The following is an 18,392-nucleotide window of genomic DNA, read 5'->3' as shown; positions in this document are numbered from 1 at the left end:
AAAGACAAAACAAAGATAATTCCTCCCTTAAAACTGCTACTGTTTGTTATCAAAGTTGTAAAGATACCTACTAAAGTAAATACACCATTAAACCTGTGATGCCAGCAATTATTTTCTGCAACAGTAGGTGGCACTTCTCCAGCATTTGTCTTGTTTTGGACTTGAGACGCTCTTCATGTGGAGCGTGGTAAGAGTTTCTGCAGACAGAGAGGAACTGAGCCTCTTGCTTTTTTACTCAAAGTCATACGTGTTTAGGGAAGGCAGCACACCAATCTGTGCAGACACTTATTTACCTCTCAAAGAAAGGAAGTGATCCACTGAGCTCATCAAATGTGTTCATTTCCCTCTCTGCCTGTATGCGTCTCTGCAGGTGGACACAGAGGTTATTTTTATCCTGAGCGAGAGACAGATAGCCTCAGATCTCTATATGCTGATCTGTGTTCTCCAGCCCATGTTGTTGATGGGACCACCCCCCCCCCCCCCAGAGTCACATTAGGCTGGTTAAGTCTTAATGGTGTGAATTAGCCTTAAAGTGGGCAACCTCACCTCTCTCTGTTTCTTCCTTGGCGAGGCATTTACAAATAAATGGTGTGTTTGTTGTGTAAGTAGCAAGAAGAGGGGAGGGCTGTTTTTTTTGTTGCTTCTCTCCTCTGTTTTTAAGACATGATTGTGCCTCCTCTACAATTCAGCCTCAGTAATTAACTGTCAATGTGCTGTAGCAACTCAAGAAGCAGTTAAGCACCTCTGTGTCGCACTTCTGCCTTCCGTCCTACAAACATTTATTCATCAGTAATTTAAAGACATGAATAGTTAATAAACAAAGAGAATGATAACTCGTCCAGTGGTCAAGACGTCTTTTGGTCCCAAGCCAGGTTTTGAAAAACAGTGTCTTAGACTTACTTGGCCTTCTCAGTTCACTGACTTAATCCAGAGAATTGGCCCCCGGTCCTCCTTGTAGACTCTCACACTCAGGAGTAAACGATTACTGCCGTCACCGGGCGTCCAGCCAACACATAGCGCTAGACAGGCTCAGCTGGCTCGGCTCAGCTGCCACTGAGATGTTGTCGAGGTATGATGAGCCTGACTCATGGTTTGTTATTTAATAACAGGCAGACGGTGACACATAATCATGACGGCTCCGATTTCACTACCAAGATATTTTAGAAATGTAATGCCATCTAGTGGAGACTTTAGAGAAGTGCCTGTGAAATGGTCAGATATCATGCTTCAAAGTGGATGATTTGAATGGATTTAATGAACCTTTGTGCTATTTGGTTTAGTAGAAAATATTTGTTTTCATTGTTTAGTTGGATTTAGAAATGGATGCAGGTGTACTCTGTCCAGTTTATTTTATTTTGTTTTGTTCTGCTGAGCCCCTTTCAGTATCCATCTTTTCACTTTATCTCTTCCTCCCTTATACAGAAGAGAGAGTCGTTCAGTACCTTGGAAGCGGCTTTTTTAAAGTCAAATTAGTAGAAATTAGCAATTATTATTGCTGTGAGATTCTTCTTCATACTACAAAATGTAATAATAATAATAATAATAATAAATAATTTATTGAGACTGAAGGAGACGGAGTGAGCGAAGCAAAGGCCATGAATGCACTTCTACTCTTCACCCCCCGTTCTGCTGGTTCTGTAACAGGACACAGGTGAGCCAGGCTGGTGGCGAGGGGAGATCGGCGGCAGAGAGGGCGTCTTCCCCGACAACTTTGTAACCATGATTTCCGAAGCAGAGAAAGAGGTGAGATCAGAGAAATTAAGAAAATTAACATTATCTTCGGATTATTATGAATAATTATATTTTGTGCATGTGGAAATGTACTGTGTTTGTCGTAGCTTTTTGTGTCTTTTTGTGAGTCGGGGCTCCTACATCGGTCTGAAAAGTTTTTGAATTGCACAAAAAAGTCTGGAAAAGTAGGGAATAAAACTTCAGTGTTCAGCCCTGTTACACGTATGACTGCACAGTTTATTCACTTGTAGAACCACTGTCATTTCACATGTTTTGATATTTGTTCTTATGAATAATTATCTACATTGTTGGAGTGATATGGCCGAGTGGACAGGTGACCAAAACCTTTAAATTGTGTCAAGAAGTTAAAGCCACGGTAGGACGGATTTCGAGATTGCCAGTTTTTTTTAATTGAGCACATATAATCCCCATATTAAGTATGCTAATATATCAAAATCTCAGCAATATTAATAACGGCATTGCTCCGTTATTTGCTTTTTAAAATTATTATTTGCCTATGTATGTATGTATGAGGGAGGGGCAGCGGAGGCGGGTCAGAGGGAGGCGGGGGAAACGGGGGTGAGCGTTAGGGTGTGTGTTTCTCAGAGAGCTTTCCGTTTTTTTTTTTTTTTCTAAACCTGGCTGTGACCTGCCTACAAGGTCTGGAAAAAGTATGGAATTGTGAAATGGAAAATGTTTAGGGAGCCTAGAGTGGATTTGCCTTTATGTCTTGACTGAGCCAAACTGGAGCCGTAAAACAAAAATCTTAATGCCCAGTGGGGACAAGAGACAACCATTACAAATGCAACAACCCTATTTGATTTATTGTGAAGCCTTTCCATGTGGATAATAAGGCTTCTTGATAGTCAGCCATATGCCTTTTTGGTTAAAGAGGTTCAATCAATAAGTATTCTATCTGGGAGTCTTTGATGATCACTGCTTCAGCTTTTGAAATGGGTTTCCAGGTCATATAAGCAGCGTGGTGAGCTGACAGTGTAAGTAATCTGGGAGTGGGTCTGATTTCTATTAAGACTGAGTTTATTTAGTTCCTAACCCCTTCTTCCCTCCATGTGCGTGTGAGGAGCGTAAAAAAGCCTCTCATTAGTGAAGAAAGTGAGATATTTCTCCCAAATGCCACATTATAAATATATTATGTATTCTTTCATGTTACAGGCTCCCACGTCGAGAGGGTCGGTGAAATCATCTCCCAAGCAGGATTCAGAAGAGGTAAGTCATCTGTGCTACTGATGTGTCTGCAGAATTACAATGTATTCGCTCCACAGCATGCTGATAACACACTTTAAAAGCAGTTAGACTGATGAAGGATAGCTTACCCAACTCAGCTCCTCAAGAACCAGAATGTTGTTGACCGATACAGGACAGCTCACAGTGTTCCTACCTGTCTGGATAGTGTAGAAAATTAATTTCGTAATTTCAAGGTTTTGAGAATTGCACAAATAGTGTGGGAAAGAATGGAAAAGACCCACTTATATTTCACATATTGTGATTTTTGTTGTGGAGAATTATGGCCCAGTTGACCCTCATATTGCCCTGCCACTCTCAGCACACACCATATTGAACACCAATCGGTACATTCAAGTTACGTCAAAGAAATTAACGTCTGGAAAAAGTATGAAATTTGGAAATGGAAGTGTGAGCTCATTTGCAGCAGAGTGCCACCACATATCAGCTGAGAGGAGAGGAGAGGAGAGGAGAGGAGAGGAGAGGAGAGGAGAGGAGAGGAGAGGAGAGGAGAGGATCGTAGCAGCTAGGAGATACAGCAGCCTTCTACTGTTGGTCACTGAGCAGCTGCACTGGAGTATTTGGGTGTTTATGGGGTTTAGTGCCTTGCTTAAAGACCCCATGAAATGGCATCTTTCCTTCCTGGATTTGATGCATCCAGGGATCATTCAAAAGTCTAAACCAATGGAATATCAGTCAGGGAGAGAAAGGCAGTTTTATTCGATGGGAGGGGCGGGATTGTTAAAGAATCTGATGGTTTTATTGGTTAGAAATTTACGCCTACTGGTGCAGCATGAGGTCAACATTAAAGATACTCTGTTTTCCAGGAAGTAAAAGTAATGAGAGTTAATTTCATGGGGGCTTTAAGCTCGCCTTGGCAGTAGTTATTGAGAGAGGTTTACTCATTTATGTCCCTCTCCCAGCTGATCTGGTAGACCTTCTGGTTATACGCCCACTCCTCTTGTTATATGCCCACTTAGAGTATAGCACACACTACCTCCTGTGCTCAGTCCTGACCTTCCATTGACTGTAGACAGTACACACACACACACACACACACACACACACACAGGCCTGCTGAAGGTTGAAGAAGGTGTTGCTCTTTGAGTTCAGTGATTCAGGCTACTGGAAGTTAGGAATTCAACGGTAATTAGCCAAATGGCGCATTTCTTTTTTAACGTGAAACTGTTGCTTTGAGCCTCTAATGCAAGCCTCCATCAACTTACACAAGCACTTTGAAGTGAAAAGAAGTTGTCATTGAATACTTCGCTCTTAATCTCACCTACACTAAAACATGTATTAAGAGCAAACGCAAAGACGCTGTACCTTGAATGTTTGTTTTAATGCACAGCTTAGCAGATGATTCTTACTATTAAATCCCGTCCATCCCTAAAATGTGCCCCAAGCCTCCTGTAGCTCAGAAAAAGTCCAGGAGGTAAAAATGAGCAAGAAGCCCGTAGTGTGAGCGGTGGGAAAGCCTAAAGGCCTGACTGAAGCCTGGGCTCGGGCGTGAGCTGCTGATAACCACTGACTCACTTCATTATGCCAACAAACAGCCGTTGTGTCTCTTTTTGCCCTGTAGGAACAAGATGAGCTGAACTCATGTGGCAGGCAGGTTGATAAACACTGGTCAAATGTTCAGAGACAGAAGTGGGAGTGAGTGGGAGGAGAGGAAAGGAGAGGGGAAGGAGCTGACATGCTCAGAATACTGCAGCCATCAATAATTTACTTTCTTCTCCCTCACGTGTATACACACACACACGCACACGCACACGTACACACACTCAAGTTCCCACAGATTGCTTGGTTTTCCCTCTGTCTTTCTCCTTGTCTCTCTCTTCCTGAAAGATGTCCGAGGCAGAGATGAGACCAATTATCATTTAATCGGTGGTAATTTGCCCCATTTGGTAGATAGCACAACCATTATGTGTAGTTGCACATTCAAAATGATAAGCGAACTGTAATTTCACTGACATTAAAGGGTAACTTCGGTATTTTTCAACCTGGACCCTATTTTCCCAACTTTTTGTGTCTAAGTAACTAATGGGGACAAAAATTTTTGAAATTGGTCCAGTATTGAGTGAGATCGCGTCAGCCGGCAGCCGCGAAACGAGCTGCAATGTAATCCGTAGGGATGCACCGATACCGATACTGGTATCGGTATCGGTGCCGATACCAGGCTAAAATGGAATATCGGTATTGGAGATTTTACCCAAGACTAAAATCTGATACCGGAAGCCATGAGTAACATGTAAGAAATAAAAGCAAACTGTCTTGATTTTATGCATTTGTGGCACGTAGAAGCCTGTATTTCTCAAACAGTGGGAAAAACAAGGATTTTATCTCAATAATTTTGTCCATTGACCCCAAACTAAGGAAGTAAGCCTGCACTGTTCAGTAAAAGTAATGGATCGGATCGGTACTCAGTATCGGCCGATACTTAAACTTTCATACTCGTAATCGGTATCGGCATTGAAAAAGTGGCATCGGTGCATCCCTAGTAATCCGACGGGGCAAATGTGAACCGTCCACTAAAAGTGCTTGTTTTTGCCACTGACAGGCTCAGATTGTTATTATAAGTGTCTGACAACATTATGGAAAGGACCCTACAGAGGAATGAAACGTTTTTCTTTACCTTTCGCTTGATCCGGATCTGTGTGTAACTTCCTGCAACAACTCAACTCTCGCGAGACTTGGTTACACGCGATTTGCCCCGTCGGATTACATTGCAGCTCGTTTCGCGGCTGCCGGCTGATGCGATCTCGCTCAATACTGGACCAATTTGAAAAATTGTTGTCCCCTTTAGTCACTTAGACACAAAAAGATGGGAAAATAGGGTCCAGGTTGAAAAACACCAAAGTTACCCTTTAAATTATGTGTTATGCTATTTAATGGTTATAAAAATCAGGTATTGAAGCAGTGGTACTTATAGCTAAGCTGAGAATCAGTGAGGACTATCTGTATACATTTTTCCACACTTTCAATTATGTGAAATAATTGAAAGTGTTCTTTTGTGTGGGTGTGATTGTGTGAGTGCACAAAACAGAAAATTGCCCCTGTGGCAGGATGACATTCAAGGCACCAAAGTGTATTTTGATCAGCGTGATTGTGTGTTCACAGACGGTATGTTTACATAATGTGATTGGATTGTAAATGGCTTGTATATTTTATGGTTGTCAGCAGTCACCCCATTACTGCTGATTGTTCAAGATGCAGATTCTCTGACTCCCATTTGCCGTGGAAAGGGATTACGATGATGATGATAATGATGATGTCAAAAAGTAGCATTTTCAGAAACTACTTGCACACTAGTCCAGAGGGAGAAGGAAAAGCGCTAAAAGCCACACGATATACAAGCTTTGCCGCATAACGCTAATGCACAAACATGAGTAAGGTCGATTACACCTGACAATGGTTCACCTAGAAAATAAGGAAATTCATCAGTCTTATGCTGTGAGCCAATTGACACACCCCAAATTGCAACAAAACACCCAACTATGTGTGCAGGAGAGAGAATAACAAAAAGAAAGAGAATACCAAAGTCAATAGTCTGCTTCATCTCCATTGATTGGTGTCCTTACAGTGTGGTAAACAAGGGTTTGTATGCCAGTGCAGAAGCACCTTTTCCCAGAATCACATAATACAGCCTGAGTCAGTCTCCTTGTCTGCTTTAAAGGGGAATCGGCCAAATCTCGTTTATTAGTTTCCGCGCTGCTACAGTCAACGCAGCTTCACTGAGGAATATAATGAACCAATCCTATATGACAGTACCATATAGGATTATGAGTGCCCCTCTGGTGGCAGTTGGTATGTGTGACGTCTTGCAATTCGTAGGTCTTAAGATACATACAGTGTGCCAGGTTCTGTTACTTTCCATTTACAAGCATTTATACAATGAAAGGGAACGCAACTGAGGTTTGAAGTTGAAAGCTCAGTTTTTCGGTGCTCGTGAGATGAGATAAGATAAGATAAGATGCACTTTATTGATCCCCTAGGGGAAATTCGGGTTTCACAGCAGCAATGTACAGTACAGTAGCAGAACAAAGAGAAGGTAAAAAAAAAACAACAAATACAATAAGAAAAGTGCAGAAAGGTGGAGTTTTTAAAGTCAACGTAGTTTCACTCACTTCAATCATAATTGCAATGCAATTATGATTGATGCAATTACAACCAATATTTCCTAAGCCGCACACACTTGCACAGACATGACAGCTGCCCATCAACTCACAACTAAACCACAGGAAACCGACAAATTAACAAGTCTGTCAAAGAGGCAGAGCTACTTTTAGCAGATCGGAAATGTGTTAAATATGATAAAGCTGATATACTGTAAAACCTGGGATGCATGCAATGAAAATACCTAGTATATCATTCACTCTTCAGAATATTGAATAACACTGACATTTATAGAAGAGGAAATCTAGAGTTTCAGACAAGAATTATGAATATTATATAGAATTGTAAAGTAGGCGGGTAGATGGGAAGGATGGAGGGAACGATGCTAGTTCCTTTACTAGTTGGAAACCACTATGCTACTGAAACCACTATGCTATGCTACTGGGTTTACATAGTTGTTTTCCTACATGAGGCTAATTAACTTATTTTCCCTCGCAGTACTCCTACCACAAGAACAGGTTTGTGAATTCCAGCCTGGAACCACAAATTTTATTAGATTTTCCTTGGCTTGTGAAAACTCTCCCTGCCGCTATGATGGTGTTTTGGCATTTGAGGTAATGAATGTCAATGCATCTCAATGAGTCATCGTCCACTTTAATGTCAGCCTGACCTAGTTTGTCTGTCTTTCTCTCCCTCTCAGAGACCGAAGAAGCCGCCACCACCATCAAAAAGCATAGGTAAGGAAGTCTCATAACCCCCCTCACACCCTCACACACACACGCACACACACACACACGCACACACACACACACACACACACACACTATCTCCAGTTCACCTCATTAAACACAGTCACCTCAGAGGGAAGTGTGAGAAAAGTGGACCAGTTGATGAGTCTTGTAATTAAAGACCCGGGTTCTTTTTTGTAATGTATATTTTTTATTTGCTTTTCTCAAAAGAATTAACATGTGCGACAAAAAAAAAAAAACGAGAAAGAAGAAAAAAAAATAAAAAAATAAAAATAAAAAAACACGGTCGAGAGACACCTACCTCCCCAGACAAAACAGGCATATACACAAACATATAGGCCCGTTACATTAACATAGGAAAAAAAAAAAGACCACAGCAGACCTCTTATGTACACATATGTATCTGGAATTCTTAATAGAGTTTAGAGAGAACATTTAACATGTGTCTCATCAAACGGAAGTCAAAGGGCATTAGTGGGTCCAGTAAGAGTGGGTCCAATTAGAGAGAAAGAAAGGAAAAAAGGAAGCAAGAGAAAGAGAGTAGGGATATAGCCTATCGTTTACCCTTAAAGCGGAGGTGATTGTCTTGTCTCAATAAACTTTATAAGGGGAGACCATATCAGAGAGAATGCATCGCTTTTACAGAGGCGATCATACGTTTTTTTCCAAGGGCAGAAACTCTGTGATTTGCTGGATCCACATCTTAAGACTTGGACTAGTATTTGAAACCCATTGAGACAAAATACATTTCTTGTTCTTCATGCAATAGTGACAAATACAGTTTCTTTCTCGGAGTTGAAGACAGAACTAACAGAAGCATTAAGGAGGTACAAAGCAGGGGACATTTCAAAGTTGACCAAAATAATTTCTTGAGCAGCCCAGTGTATTTTCTCCCAGAAGGAATAGATTTCTTTACAATTCCAAAATACATGCATATACGTTCCAGCTTCTTTATTAGACCCGGGTTCAGAGTTCACCAGGACAGCATTTATAAGGCTCACTAATTTTCACTGAATATCTGTTTCATATGTCCTGTTTTCTAATGAGATCACCCTTATTCTTGAATGAATTTATGCTGCGGCAAACTATGTAGAAGTGATTTGTTATTTGCTGTTGCCACGGCATCGAGGCAAATTCAGGTCAGGCAGACGGCAGACACTTCGCTCTGTTCCTGTGCAAACTTCCTCCTGGCTTACAGCAGAAAATCAGTTTCTACAAATCATATCTATATATGAATCGTCAACTCTCAACTCTCGCAGTCCTCTTGTATACATTTATACCATTGGAAATAGATATCTTATCACCCAAAAGGTAGAACTTTTTGATTACAATTCACAACCCTGTCTGCGATGGATTATGGCTGATATGTGTACTTTTACAACGTGTTTTGAAATCAGTTTTTAGTCAGCGAGTTGAAGCTTGCAAAACCACAAATGTGCCGTGGAACGGTAGCAAAGCTGTACCTGTTCTTTCAAACCCTGCCTGCAAACCATATATGAATTGTACCAAAATATCAAGTATTTTGCTATTTTTTTCCCACTGCGTTATCAATCGATTCACGGACACTAATTCAGACACTGGTATATTTTTCAGTGAATATGTCCATACTAATGCCTATGCCCTTGCTCCAGCTTTGTGCTTTTCCTTGCTTATGCTCCTGTCTGTTTGTGTTCAGATGTCTTCTTTTGTTTGTTTTCTTCTGGTTGGAAAATGCCAAGGAAAACACTGCTACAGATAGTCATGGTGGATCCTGATAAAGTTCTCTGTTCTCGTCTTTATAATTTGACCAGACCTGCAACTCAAAAGCTGCGTTGTTTCTTTTGACGGTGGTTCAGTGTTTGCTGTTGGCTAAGAGCTGCCAACATCCACAGTTTGCAAAATTCTGCAAAGATGTAGCACTTTTTTTTTTTTCATGTCTGCAGAGGAAGTAGCGTACTGCACAGGTTCGCATTCACATCTTCCGCCCACTATTTTGTGTTGCCGTTTGGTGTGTGCGTGTCAGAGTGTGTGTTTGTGTGTGTGTTTATGCCTGTGTGTATGTTTGTCTTCCTGTCTATGTATATGTCTGTCTGTCCGTCAGTGCGAAATAGAGGTGTGTGAAAGTGTGTGTGTGTGTGTGTGTGTGTTCCTACTCATAGTCTGTTCAGACTTGAATCAGTGAGGTCAGACAGAGACGAGTCTGGTAACCTGTCAGACTTACTGTGGACCATGTTTCGTTTCTTAGCTCCCAAGCCGGAGGTTCCCAGTGCCGACAAGAAACCTCAGCACACCAGGTCTGAGGACAAAGGTAGGACTCTCCATCTCCATCTCTCTCACCCCTCCTTTCCAACTCTACGCTCCCTGTGTCATCTCATCATCCCATTTCCTCACCTTCTTTCTAGCTTTCCTTTGTTTTTTTCCCGACTCTTTCCAGGTTACCGCTCTTTCTTTGCTCCTCGCTTCCTCCATCTTTCTAGCTGTCCATCTCTTTTCCTTTGCTTCATCGCTCCCTCCCTCAGTCCTTCTCTCCATCCCTTACTGCCCCTTTTCCTCATTCCCTCACTCATTTCTATCAATCCTATCAGTTCCTTCTCTACTTTCCCCCTCCCTCCTTATCTTCCTCCCCATTTTTTCATCTTTGCTGCCTTTGCTCTCTGATCCCATCCCAAAATCACTTTCAAAGTTAGATTCACATTCAAGTGTCACTCAGACACTGCTGTTGGCTTGAATGCTGTGTTCTTCCTTTTTGCTAATAAACTCATTATTTTTGCATAGTCAATGACTTTGGGTATGCTTCTTTGAGAGCAGAAACCCTTTAATGTGAATTCTGGGGGGTGTACTGTTGTACCAATTTAAGATAAGAGTGCAGTGAACCCAAATTAATATATTTTTCAAAGTGTGCCTCAGCTCCCACACAGTATCACTGCTCCACAAGAACAAAACTTCAGGTTGAAACGGTGTGTGTGCGGCCCTGCTTTGAAAATCCAATTTTTTAATCTTGCTCAGCACCATTGAGAAAAGTGGGTGTCTGGGTAAGATTTTCTGGGGGAAAGAAAAAAAAAGTAACAGCCCATATATTCTCCATCCATCTTCTGACACTCCTCTTCATTTCCAGCACCAGATGCTTGGAAAAGTGGGAAGGTCTCTCTCTCGACATACTTCCATTCAAATCCACTCCGTCTGCCACTGCAGGCTACGGCCTAATAGTTAAAGGACAGCAAGCTTATGACTGGAAGGTTGCTGGTTCAAATTCTGGTTCAAAGACTAGGGAAGGAAAAGTGAACTAGAACCTTAACAACCAAGGTTGATCTGTCCATAAGCAAGTACATTTATTCCTATTTCATTCCCTCCCTTCCCTCCCCTGTAAATCCCCTAGATTGTTTCTGTGAATAAGATTGGGTCCTTAAGCTGTCTCTGGCCTTGGTATTTCTAGTTGAGGTCAGTAATTTGATTTTTCTCATGCACATTGGTAAATTCAGTGAGTCAGTCATCCGCACGGTAAAATAACTGACTGCGGGACAGTGATAAGTAATGCAGGGCCATGCCTGTGTGACTGTGTTACACAACGTCACTTCGCCGTTTCATAAGTATATGGCCCTTGTAATTGAGATAATTGAGATAGTCGGTAATATGATGTAATGTGAAACACTGCATGTCAATCTGGAGGGGATTAATATTATAGCCCAGGACATCAAGGTTAACTCAAAATACAGTAGGTAGTTTCAGCTGGAATTATTACCGGGGTAATAATTGATGGGATAAAATTCTTGGGGTCCCGAGGTAATAATAACCAATCACCAGACTTCTCCTGTGGTTGGGCTTGAGTCAACCTGCCTGCAAAAGTAACAGTTTAGACGATAATTTGGTGATTCTAATCAGAGTGGGTGAAACATAGAGATATAACACATGTGTCGTGTTATATCTCTATGGGGTGAAATACCTGAAAAGGTTGCTAAGTGCTCGATGAATGGCATTCTGAGAGAAAGCATAGGAAAGCATCTTCTGCTGAGATGGAGTTTGCACAACGGTCAGAAAAAAAAGACAAGTTTCATAAGGCCAATTTGTTTCTGTTCTGTTCGTTGTCCTTCCCTCTTGGTCTCGCTCACACAAAAACATACACAGGATCTTCCTTGTCGCTACTGTCTGTCTCCCTTTCCTTCTGTCTCTCTTTGTCTCTCTTCCATCCATCTTCTTTTCCCTGTCCTTCACTCTTATTTAACAAACAAGTCACTTCTGCGATGGCTGTTCTGTGATTACACAGATGTAAGAGGCAGTTTATTCCAGTATGTAATCACATCAGACATTCAGGCAAGCTCTGTCATTTCATCTGTGGTAAGTGCAGGGTTGCACCATCGCTGCAGAGTTGTCAGTGAGGTGTGTGTGTGTGTGTGTGTATGTTTCTGTAAATGCTTGCCTGTGCATTGTGTGTGCAATGTGTGTGTATGTGCCGCATCTGATGCACCTTGCAAGCTTCTCTGACCTACTTATGTGTGTGTGAGTTGACGTCTTGTGCGATGAAATAAATAAGAAGCTTGAGTTAGGCTGTATAGAACTTTTTAAAGCAGTATTATAAAGTGATTTATAACCAATAAAACAATAACAGAAATAATGAAGATAAACCTATGAGAATATGATGTGGGAAAACATTATTATGTACTTATATATAATGTTTGCATGTGTCTGTTTTCTCATGATAATTATTCTCAGCCTTTTCATACACACATACACTTGGTGAGTGATAAATTTGAGTTTACAGCAAACCAAACATTACAATGCAATGTCAACCATTTTATTCTTATATCATCTTTATTCTTTCTAATTTACAGAAGTACTGTCACTTCCACAGTGTCTCTGCTTGGATGGTTTATACTATGAGGACTAAATATCTTGTTTTCTGTTGCTGTCGTCTGTCTGTTGCGTTGAATGGAACATTTTTATATTTTTAGCAGTGGGTTCAATTTTTCCCATTGCTGAAAGAATATAAAATGTCGGGGACATCGAGAAGTTCATTTATGTTGAACAAACTCCAGAGAAATATGAAACAATTTTCTGTTTCATAACTGGATAATATTGATAACTAATGTGATTTTTTATTTTTTTTTATCACCAAGAGTCCCCAACCAAAGTCAAAATAAGGACACCATAACAAGTAAACAAAATTAAATCATACATTGATCAGTATAACAGATCAATCAAAAATTAATGTTTCCCTGCTCAATAATTTATTGACTCTCTAACCACGTATCAAGATTCATCTGGAATGGGTCTAAGAAGGAGAGTTTTAGTCAATAATGGGGTTCTGTGCTAAAACCATCAAAATCATTTTTGATTTGTTGGCTAAGTCAGGCCGATGTATGATGTATTTTTCTGGATTCGGTAGAAAACTCGGCTGACATTTACAGTCAGGTGAAGACGGCAGGAGCACGTCCCCTCTCACTCGTCACCAATGATGAACTGTGACAGTTCCATTTAAGTAGAGCTGCTAACTCTTTTTTCCCCCACTGGTTAAATAAAGCAGAAAAAGTCATCTCCGCCGTTGAGGTTTCTTGCATATCTCAGGATTGACCTTTTCCAACACACTAAACCAGTACAGATTCAGTGTGAGGTGCTGCACACAGCCGCAGAGCGCAGATGCATGTGTCCACACACTCTCTCTCTCACACCCACCCACATCTTTTTGTGTGAAAATCTTCACATTAGCAATTAGTGTTTATAAATCCAGTTAGTTGTCTCCACCCATCTCGCCGTCTCGCTCCCTTTCTCTTTTTATCTTTATTCTGCTCTCTGTTCTCTTTTATTTTTTTTTTCATCTTATTTCCTCCACGTTCTTGTTTCCTTCCTTCCTTTCTTCCTTCTTTCCTTCTCTCCAACCCTGTCTGAGGAAGTCCTGAGGGGCATGGTGAACTTTTCTCTGTGTCCCACAATGCTTATTTATGTACAGTGTGAAGGGAGCAGCAGATTAGCAGGGATGAATATATCACACTGTTGCTTTGATGTGGAAAAAGGTCTAATTAGCTTCAGTGCGCTATAGGCCAAGTTTTGTGTTTGTATAGATGTTGCTTGTTGCACAAGCGCCACTAAAACACATTGGTGTATTTTATCATGAATCAGTTCTCTGTAGATGAACATAATCCTTATATTTTAGTTCACTGTGTTGAAAATCAGACATGTCCAGAGAAATTATCCAGCTACAGGGCATTCACACTGTGAGCTCCCATTGCATCTGTGTAGCTACAAAGTTTTGAACAGGCAAATCAAGTGTTTTTGCTGCTCTGGTATTGCCTTTCATAATGGTACATTGTGTTAAGAAGTTAACATTGCTAGCTGGCACTAATTAGGAAGCATTAATCGAAAATAAACAAAAAAAACTCAATAAAATGACTTATCAACCTCAATGATGGATGCAACCATTCAGAGATTCCATTGAGATGTTTATTCCTGTAGCCTTAAAAAAAGAAAAAAAAAGAAAAAAAAAAAGTTGAGAACTGGGAAGCTTTGAATGGCTGTAATCAACCTCTCGCCCATCTTGCACAACTTTTGTTCATAGAACGAAAACACATTGGCAGGGAAAGAAGGAAGCATGCAAATCTGAATTAGCTGTTGACTGATAATAACCGTGAAAAGTTCAGCTGTGACCAACTTTTCTCTGTCAACAAACTTATTGACCATCAACACACTGGGCAAGTTTCCATGGTCACTCAGCTCTATAGGAAATGAATGGACTTTCGGTGACTTGTTGATCGTGTTGCTCACAGTCTGAACGCACAGCTAGAGACTGTGTGTGAGTCAAGATGGTTTGGTAATGGAATGGATAAGAACTTTGTGTCACTTTAAAATGGCTTACTGAGAATCAAGATCAAAAGAAAGACACACACATCGAAAAAATAGGTGAAGAGCATCTATACATTCCAGCAATGTAATGTCATCAGATTTGCCTAATATGGCATTTTCTGTCCTTGCTTTTTTTCTCTCCTCTCTGCCATTTCTTTCTCTCTTTCTTTCAACTTTCTCTTTCACTTACTCTTTTTCTCCATCTCCCCTCCTCCAACTCTTTCTTTCTTTCCCTCTCTCTGTTCTCTCTTTGCCTCTTTCTCTCTCCCCCTTCTTTTTCTTCATCTTTGCCCCCAATTTTCTTTCTTTTTCTCTCTTCACCTCTCCTTTCTGTCTCCATCTCTGCCCTCTTGCTGTCTCTTTCCTCACCTCTCTCTCTCTCTCTCTCTTTTCTCTGCTCCAGTTGACAAATCCATGCCAGATCACAAACCATCCAAGCCTGCAGCCCCGGTGGTCCCGCCCAAGAAGCCTGTCCCGCCTCCTGGGAAAAGCAGAGCGGGAAGCATCCCACCGAAGAGGCCCGACAAGCCTCTCGCTCCCTCGCCAAACCTCGCCAAGTAAGTCTGTCCTAGTCTCTTTCTATCTGTTCATCTCTCAATCCTTCACTTTGTCTATTCAGCGATTTGAGTCTGAATAGAGGAACCACCTGTCCGTTCATTCATGCAGTCTGTCAGTCTATCTATCCATCGGTACATTTCTCCATTGCACATTACCGTATAGTCACCAGGATAATTGCTATCTGTTGTGTATCAATGGTAATGGCCACTCGTAAAGGAAGGTGAATCAAGCTATGCACTAAAACGACAATGGTCTCCATAAATGACACGCTATTCATAGTATTCTGTTACATCACCACACGGCCATAACAGGTGATTGTAATGAATTAACAGGTGATTATAATCAAATGACAGCCACAGCGAGTAATCAGCTGTGTGTATGTGGTAAAGAATCATATTGGAAGGAAATGCATGTGACCTCATGGGAATACTATGAATTAAGAGGAGAGAAAAGCATTCAGCTCTTTTTATGCATCAGTAATGAGCCGTGGTCTTTGCACTGCACAAAGCGGCTGTTTCTTGTGGTTTTTCTATCTGGAAGCGGATAGTATTTTATCAAAGAACCACCATTTATTGAGATACCATTCATAAACGGCTGCCTCCTTTCCTGTTCACTCCCATTTTTCCTGAGTTGATGAGTTTTGTTAATAAAAATAAAACAACAAAAACAGATTATTCATTTGTCACTTCCACAAAATCTGGCCGTAAGGGCCGCACATAAGAGACCCATTTCGACCAGAATTTATCGGTAGGCTATTTTCATTCTTTGAAATGGCATGACATGCTTTTAAAATGTTTTACTGTTGGAAACCAGCGCTAGGAAAACAATCCACAGAAGTTGAAATGTTATTTTTTTTCACAATGAGCCGTGGTCTTTGCACTGCACAAAGCGGCTGTTTCTTGTGGTTTTTCTATCTAGAAGCGGATAGTATTTTATCAAAGAACCACCATTTATTGAGATACCATTCATAAACGGCTGCCTCCTTTCCTGTTCACTCCCATTTTTCCTTCTCTGCTGCAGGCACAATGGAGAGTTGCCTTCCTTGCGGCCAAAGTCCGACTTTGAGCCATTGATACCCACCAAACCCAAAACACTGTCCGGGGACTGGGGGGAGAAGGCCCCGGATATGGGTATGTACAGCCTGCTTCAAACCACTGTGTCTACTCTCAAAATCCTGAATTTACTTAATAATAGGGCTGAGGGATTCTGGGTAAAATGATAATCCAAGTTACTTTGCTAAATTTTGTGACCGCAGTTATAAATCACAATTATTACTCTTGATGAATTGAGGAACAAAATAATTTTACTGTACTTTTGGCATCTAATATCAACATGTTGACTGTTTTCAACTACAGAGACATCCTAGATGAAATTAAATGTTTCCTTTTGTCGGTATGTCATTATTGTACAATTACAAATTATTTACTGTGGAAACAAAAATTGCACTACGAATAATTGTGCAGTCCTACTTATAAAACTTGATAACACATAGAATGCTTAATAGTTTGGCTTGTGCATGTTGTAAGCTTTTTTCTTAATCCACCAAAAGTCAAAATTAATAAAACTAAAACTAAAATTAAACTAACCCTTTACAGATTTTACAGACATTACCAAAGTGTTCCCAAAATCCATAATATTCATGTGACATATCAGTCGCCACAGCCTTATTGCTGACATTAGTAACAGCCAGGTGACAGCAGAGCAGCTAGAGACAACATCATCAACAGACTGTTGTTGTGGCAAAATTTCTATCGCCTAAAAAGTGTTTCCCTGGCGGTGTGTCGTCGTTTGGTCCCCGGTGTGTGTTGTTGTTTTGCCACTACAGAAGGAAATTATCGTGGGGGAAATGTGCTTAATAAATGACAATAATGTGTAGCCTGACAGCGTCCTTGTAGAATCAATGGACGCTCGTGGTTTGAGATAATAAGATCTCAAACAAGCGTGAAATCTGTTCATTATGAGGCAACTCGGTAGGCTATTTTCTTTTCTTTTTTTTTTATTCTATATTTAGGGATAACAGGGATTTAAATTACAAGAGCCATACATCAATACAGTAGAGATATTGATAAGCAGAGGTTTTACACAGTTCAATTGTATCATTATGCACATGTACAATTTTCCTCTTTCCTTCCCGAAATCCTTCTAAAAATTTTTATTAATTACAACAATTGTAGGTTTCTAGAACTTTGTACAGGCTGAGAAAGGTAGATGTGTCTATATAGAGTTGGGAGAGGTTTCGACAAATCAAATATGGGGAGAGACAAAAGAGGGAGGTAGGAGACCAGAAAAAACAATGATGAGTTTTGTTAATAAAAATAAAACAACAAAAACAGATTATTCATTTGTCACTTCCGCAAAATCTGGCCGTAAGGGCCGCACATAAGAGACCCATTTCGACCAGAATTTATCGGTAGGCTATTTTCATTCTTTGAAATGGCATGACATGCTTTTAAAATGTTTTACTGTTGGAAACCAGCGCTAGGAAAACAATCCACAGAAGTTGAAATGTTATTTTTTTTCACTGGTGTGAAAACAAGGCAAGACAAGAAACATTTTGGCAAAGTTTCAAACAGTTCAACAAATTTTCAAAAACAACAAAAATGTGTTGGGAGGTAGGTGGTCAGGGTGAGCGTGGACATTTAACAAACTTCATGACAACAACACATTGATAAGTATCCCTCTTAAATTAATTTCAAGTCAATCATTCTAGATAATTATTTTCGTTCTGTTGCTTCATCCCCCCTATAGGTCAACATTACATAATGGTAGAAGAGAAGACACAAAGAGCGCTGCACTGTCCATAAAAAATGAAGTTGCTGGTGTGAAAAAAAAGTGCTCTGGGAAGCCAGCGAGTTAGATCATGAAAAGAGATAGACGATGGCCTCTAGTGCGCTGGAACATGCAAAATGTAAAAATTACATACATAATCTACCATAATTACATAATGGTAGATTATGCTAATGGCAGCAACGAAATTGCACTGGAGCAAACACAACAACAGATTGAAGTACATTATGAAATGGTTCATAATCGCGCACACCGTTTATTTGCTCGACCGCAGCGCCTTGTGAATTTGAAAGCCTCATTACCACTTTTAGTTGTGTAAGCTCCTCTGAAAAGTTCTCATCTCAAAATGTATGATCAGTTCCACCTGTGCCTGGATTATCCTGCTACTGGCTCCAGGGA

At 40.6% G+C, this 18,392-nt stretch overlaps 1 protein-coding gene across 2 annotated transcripts in view; it reads left to right on the top strand.

Moving 5' to 3' along the window:
- Positions 1 to 18,392, top strand: part of cd2ap (CD2-associated protein) — a 67,955-nt gene that overhangs the window by 36,896 nt on the left and 12,667 nt on the right. For both annotated transcript variants that reach the window (XM_078289824.1, XM_078289825.1), the window contains exons 9-14: positions 1,645 to 1,743; positions 2,905 to 2,958; positions 7,790 to 7,826; positions 10,063 to 10,125; positions 15,052 to 15,205; positions 16,227 to 16,336. In XM_078289824.1, coding sequence (XP_078145950.1) covers positions 1,645 to 1,743; positions 2,905 to 2,958; positions 7,790 to 7,826; positions 10,063 to 10,125; positions 15,052 to 15,205; positions 16,227 to 16,336 — 517 coding nt within the window. The remainder of the gene's footprint in view (positions 1 to 1,644; positions 1,744 to 2,904; positions 2,959 to 7,789; positions 7,827 to 10,062; positions 10,126 to 15,051; positions 15,206 to 16,226; positions 16,337 to 18,392) is intronic.

Source organism: Centroberyx gerrardi, chromosome 18 (assembly GCF_048128805.1).
Source record: "Centroberyx gerrardi isolate f3 chromosome 18, fCenGer3.hap1.cur.20231027, whole genome shotgun sequence".
NCBI lineage: Eukaryota > Metazoa > Chordata > Actinopteri > Beryciformes > Berycidae > Centroberyx > Centroberyx gerrardi.
This window is presented reverse-complemented; position numbering and strand designations above follow the sequence as displayed.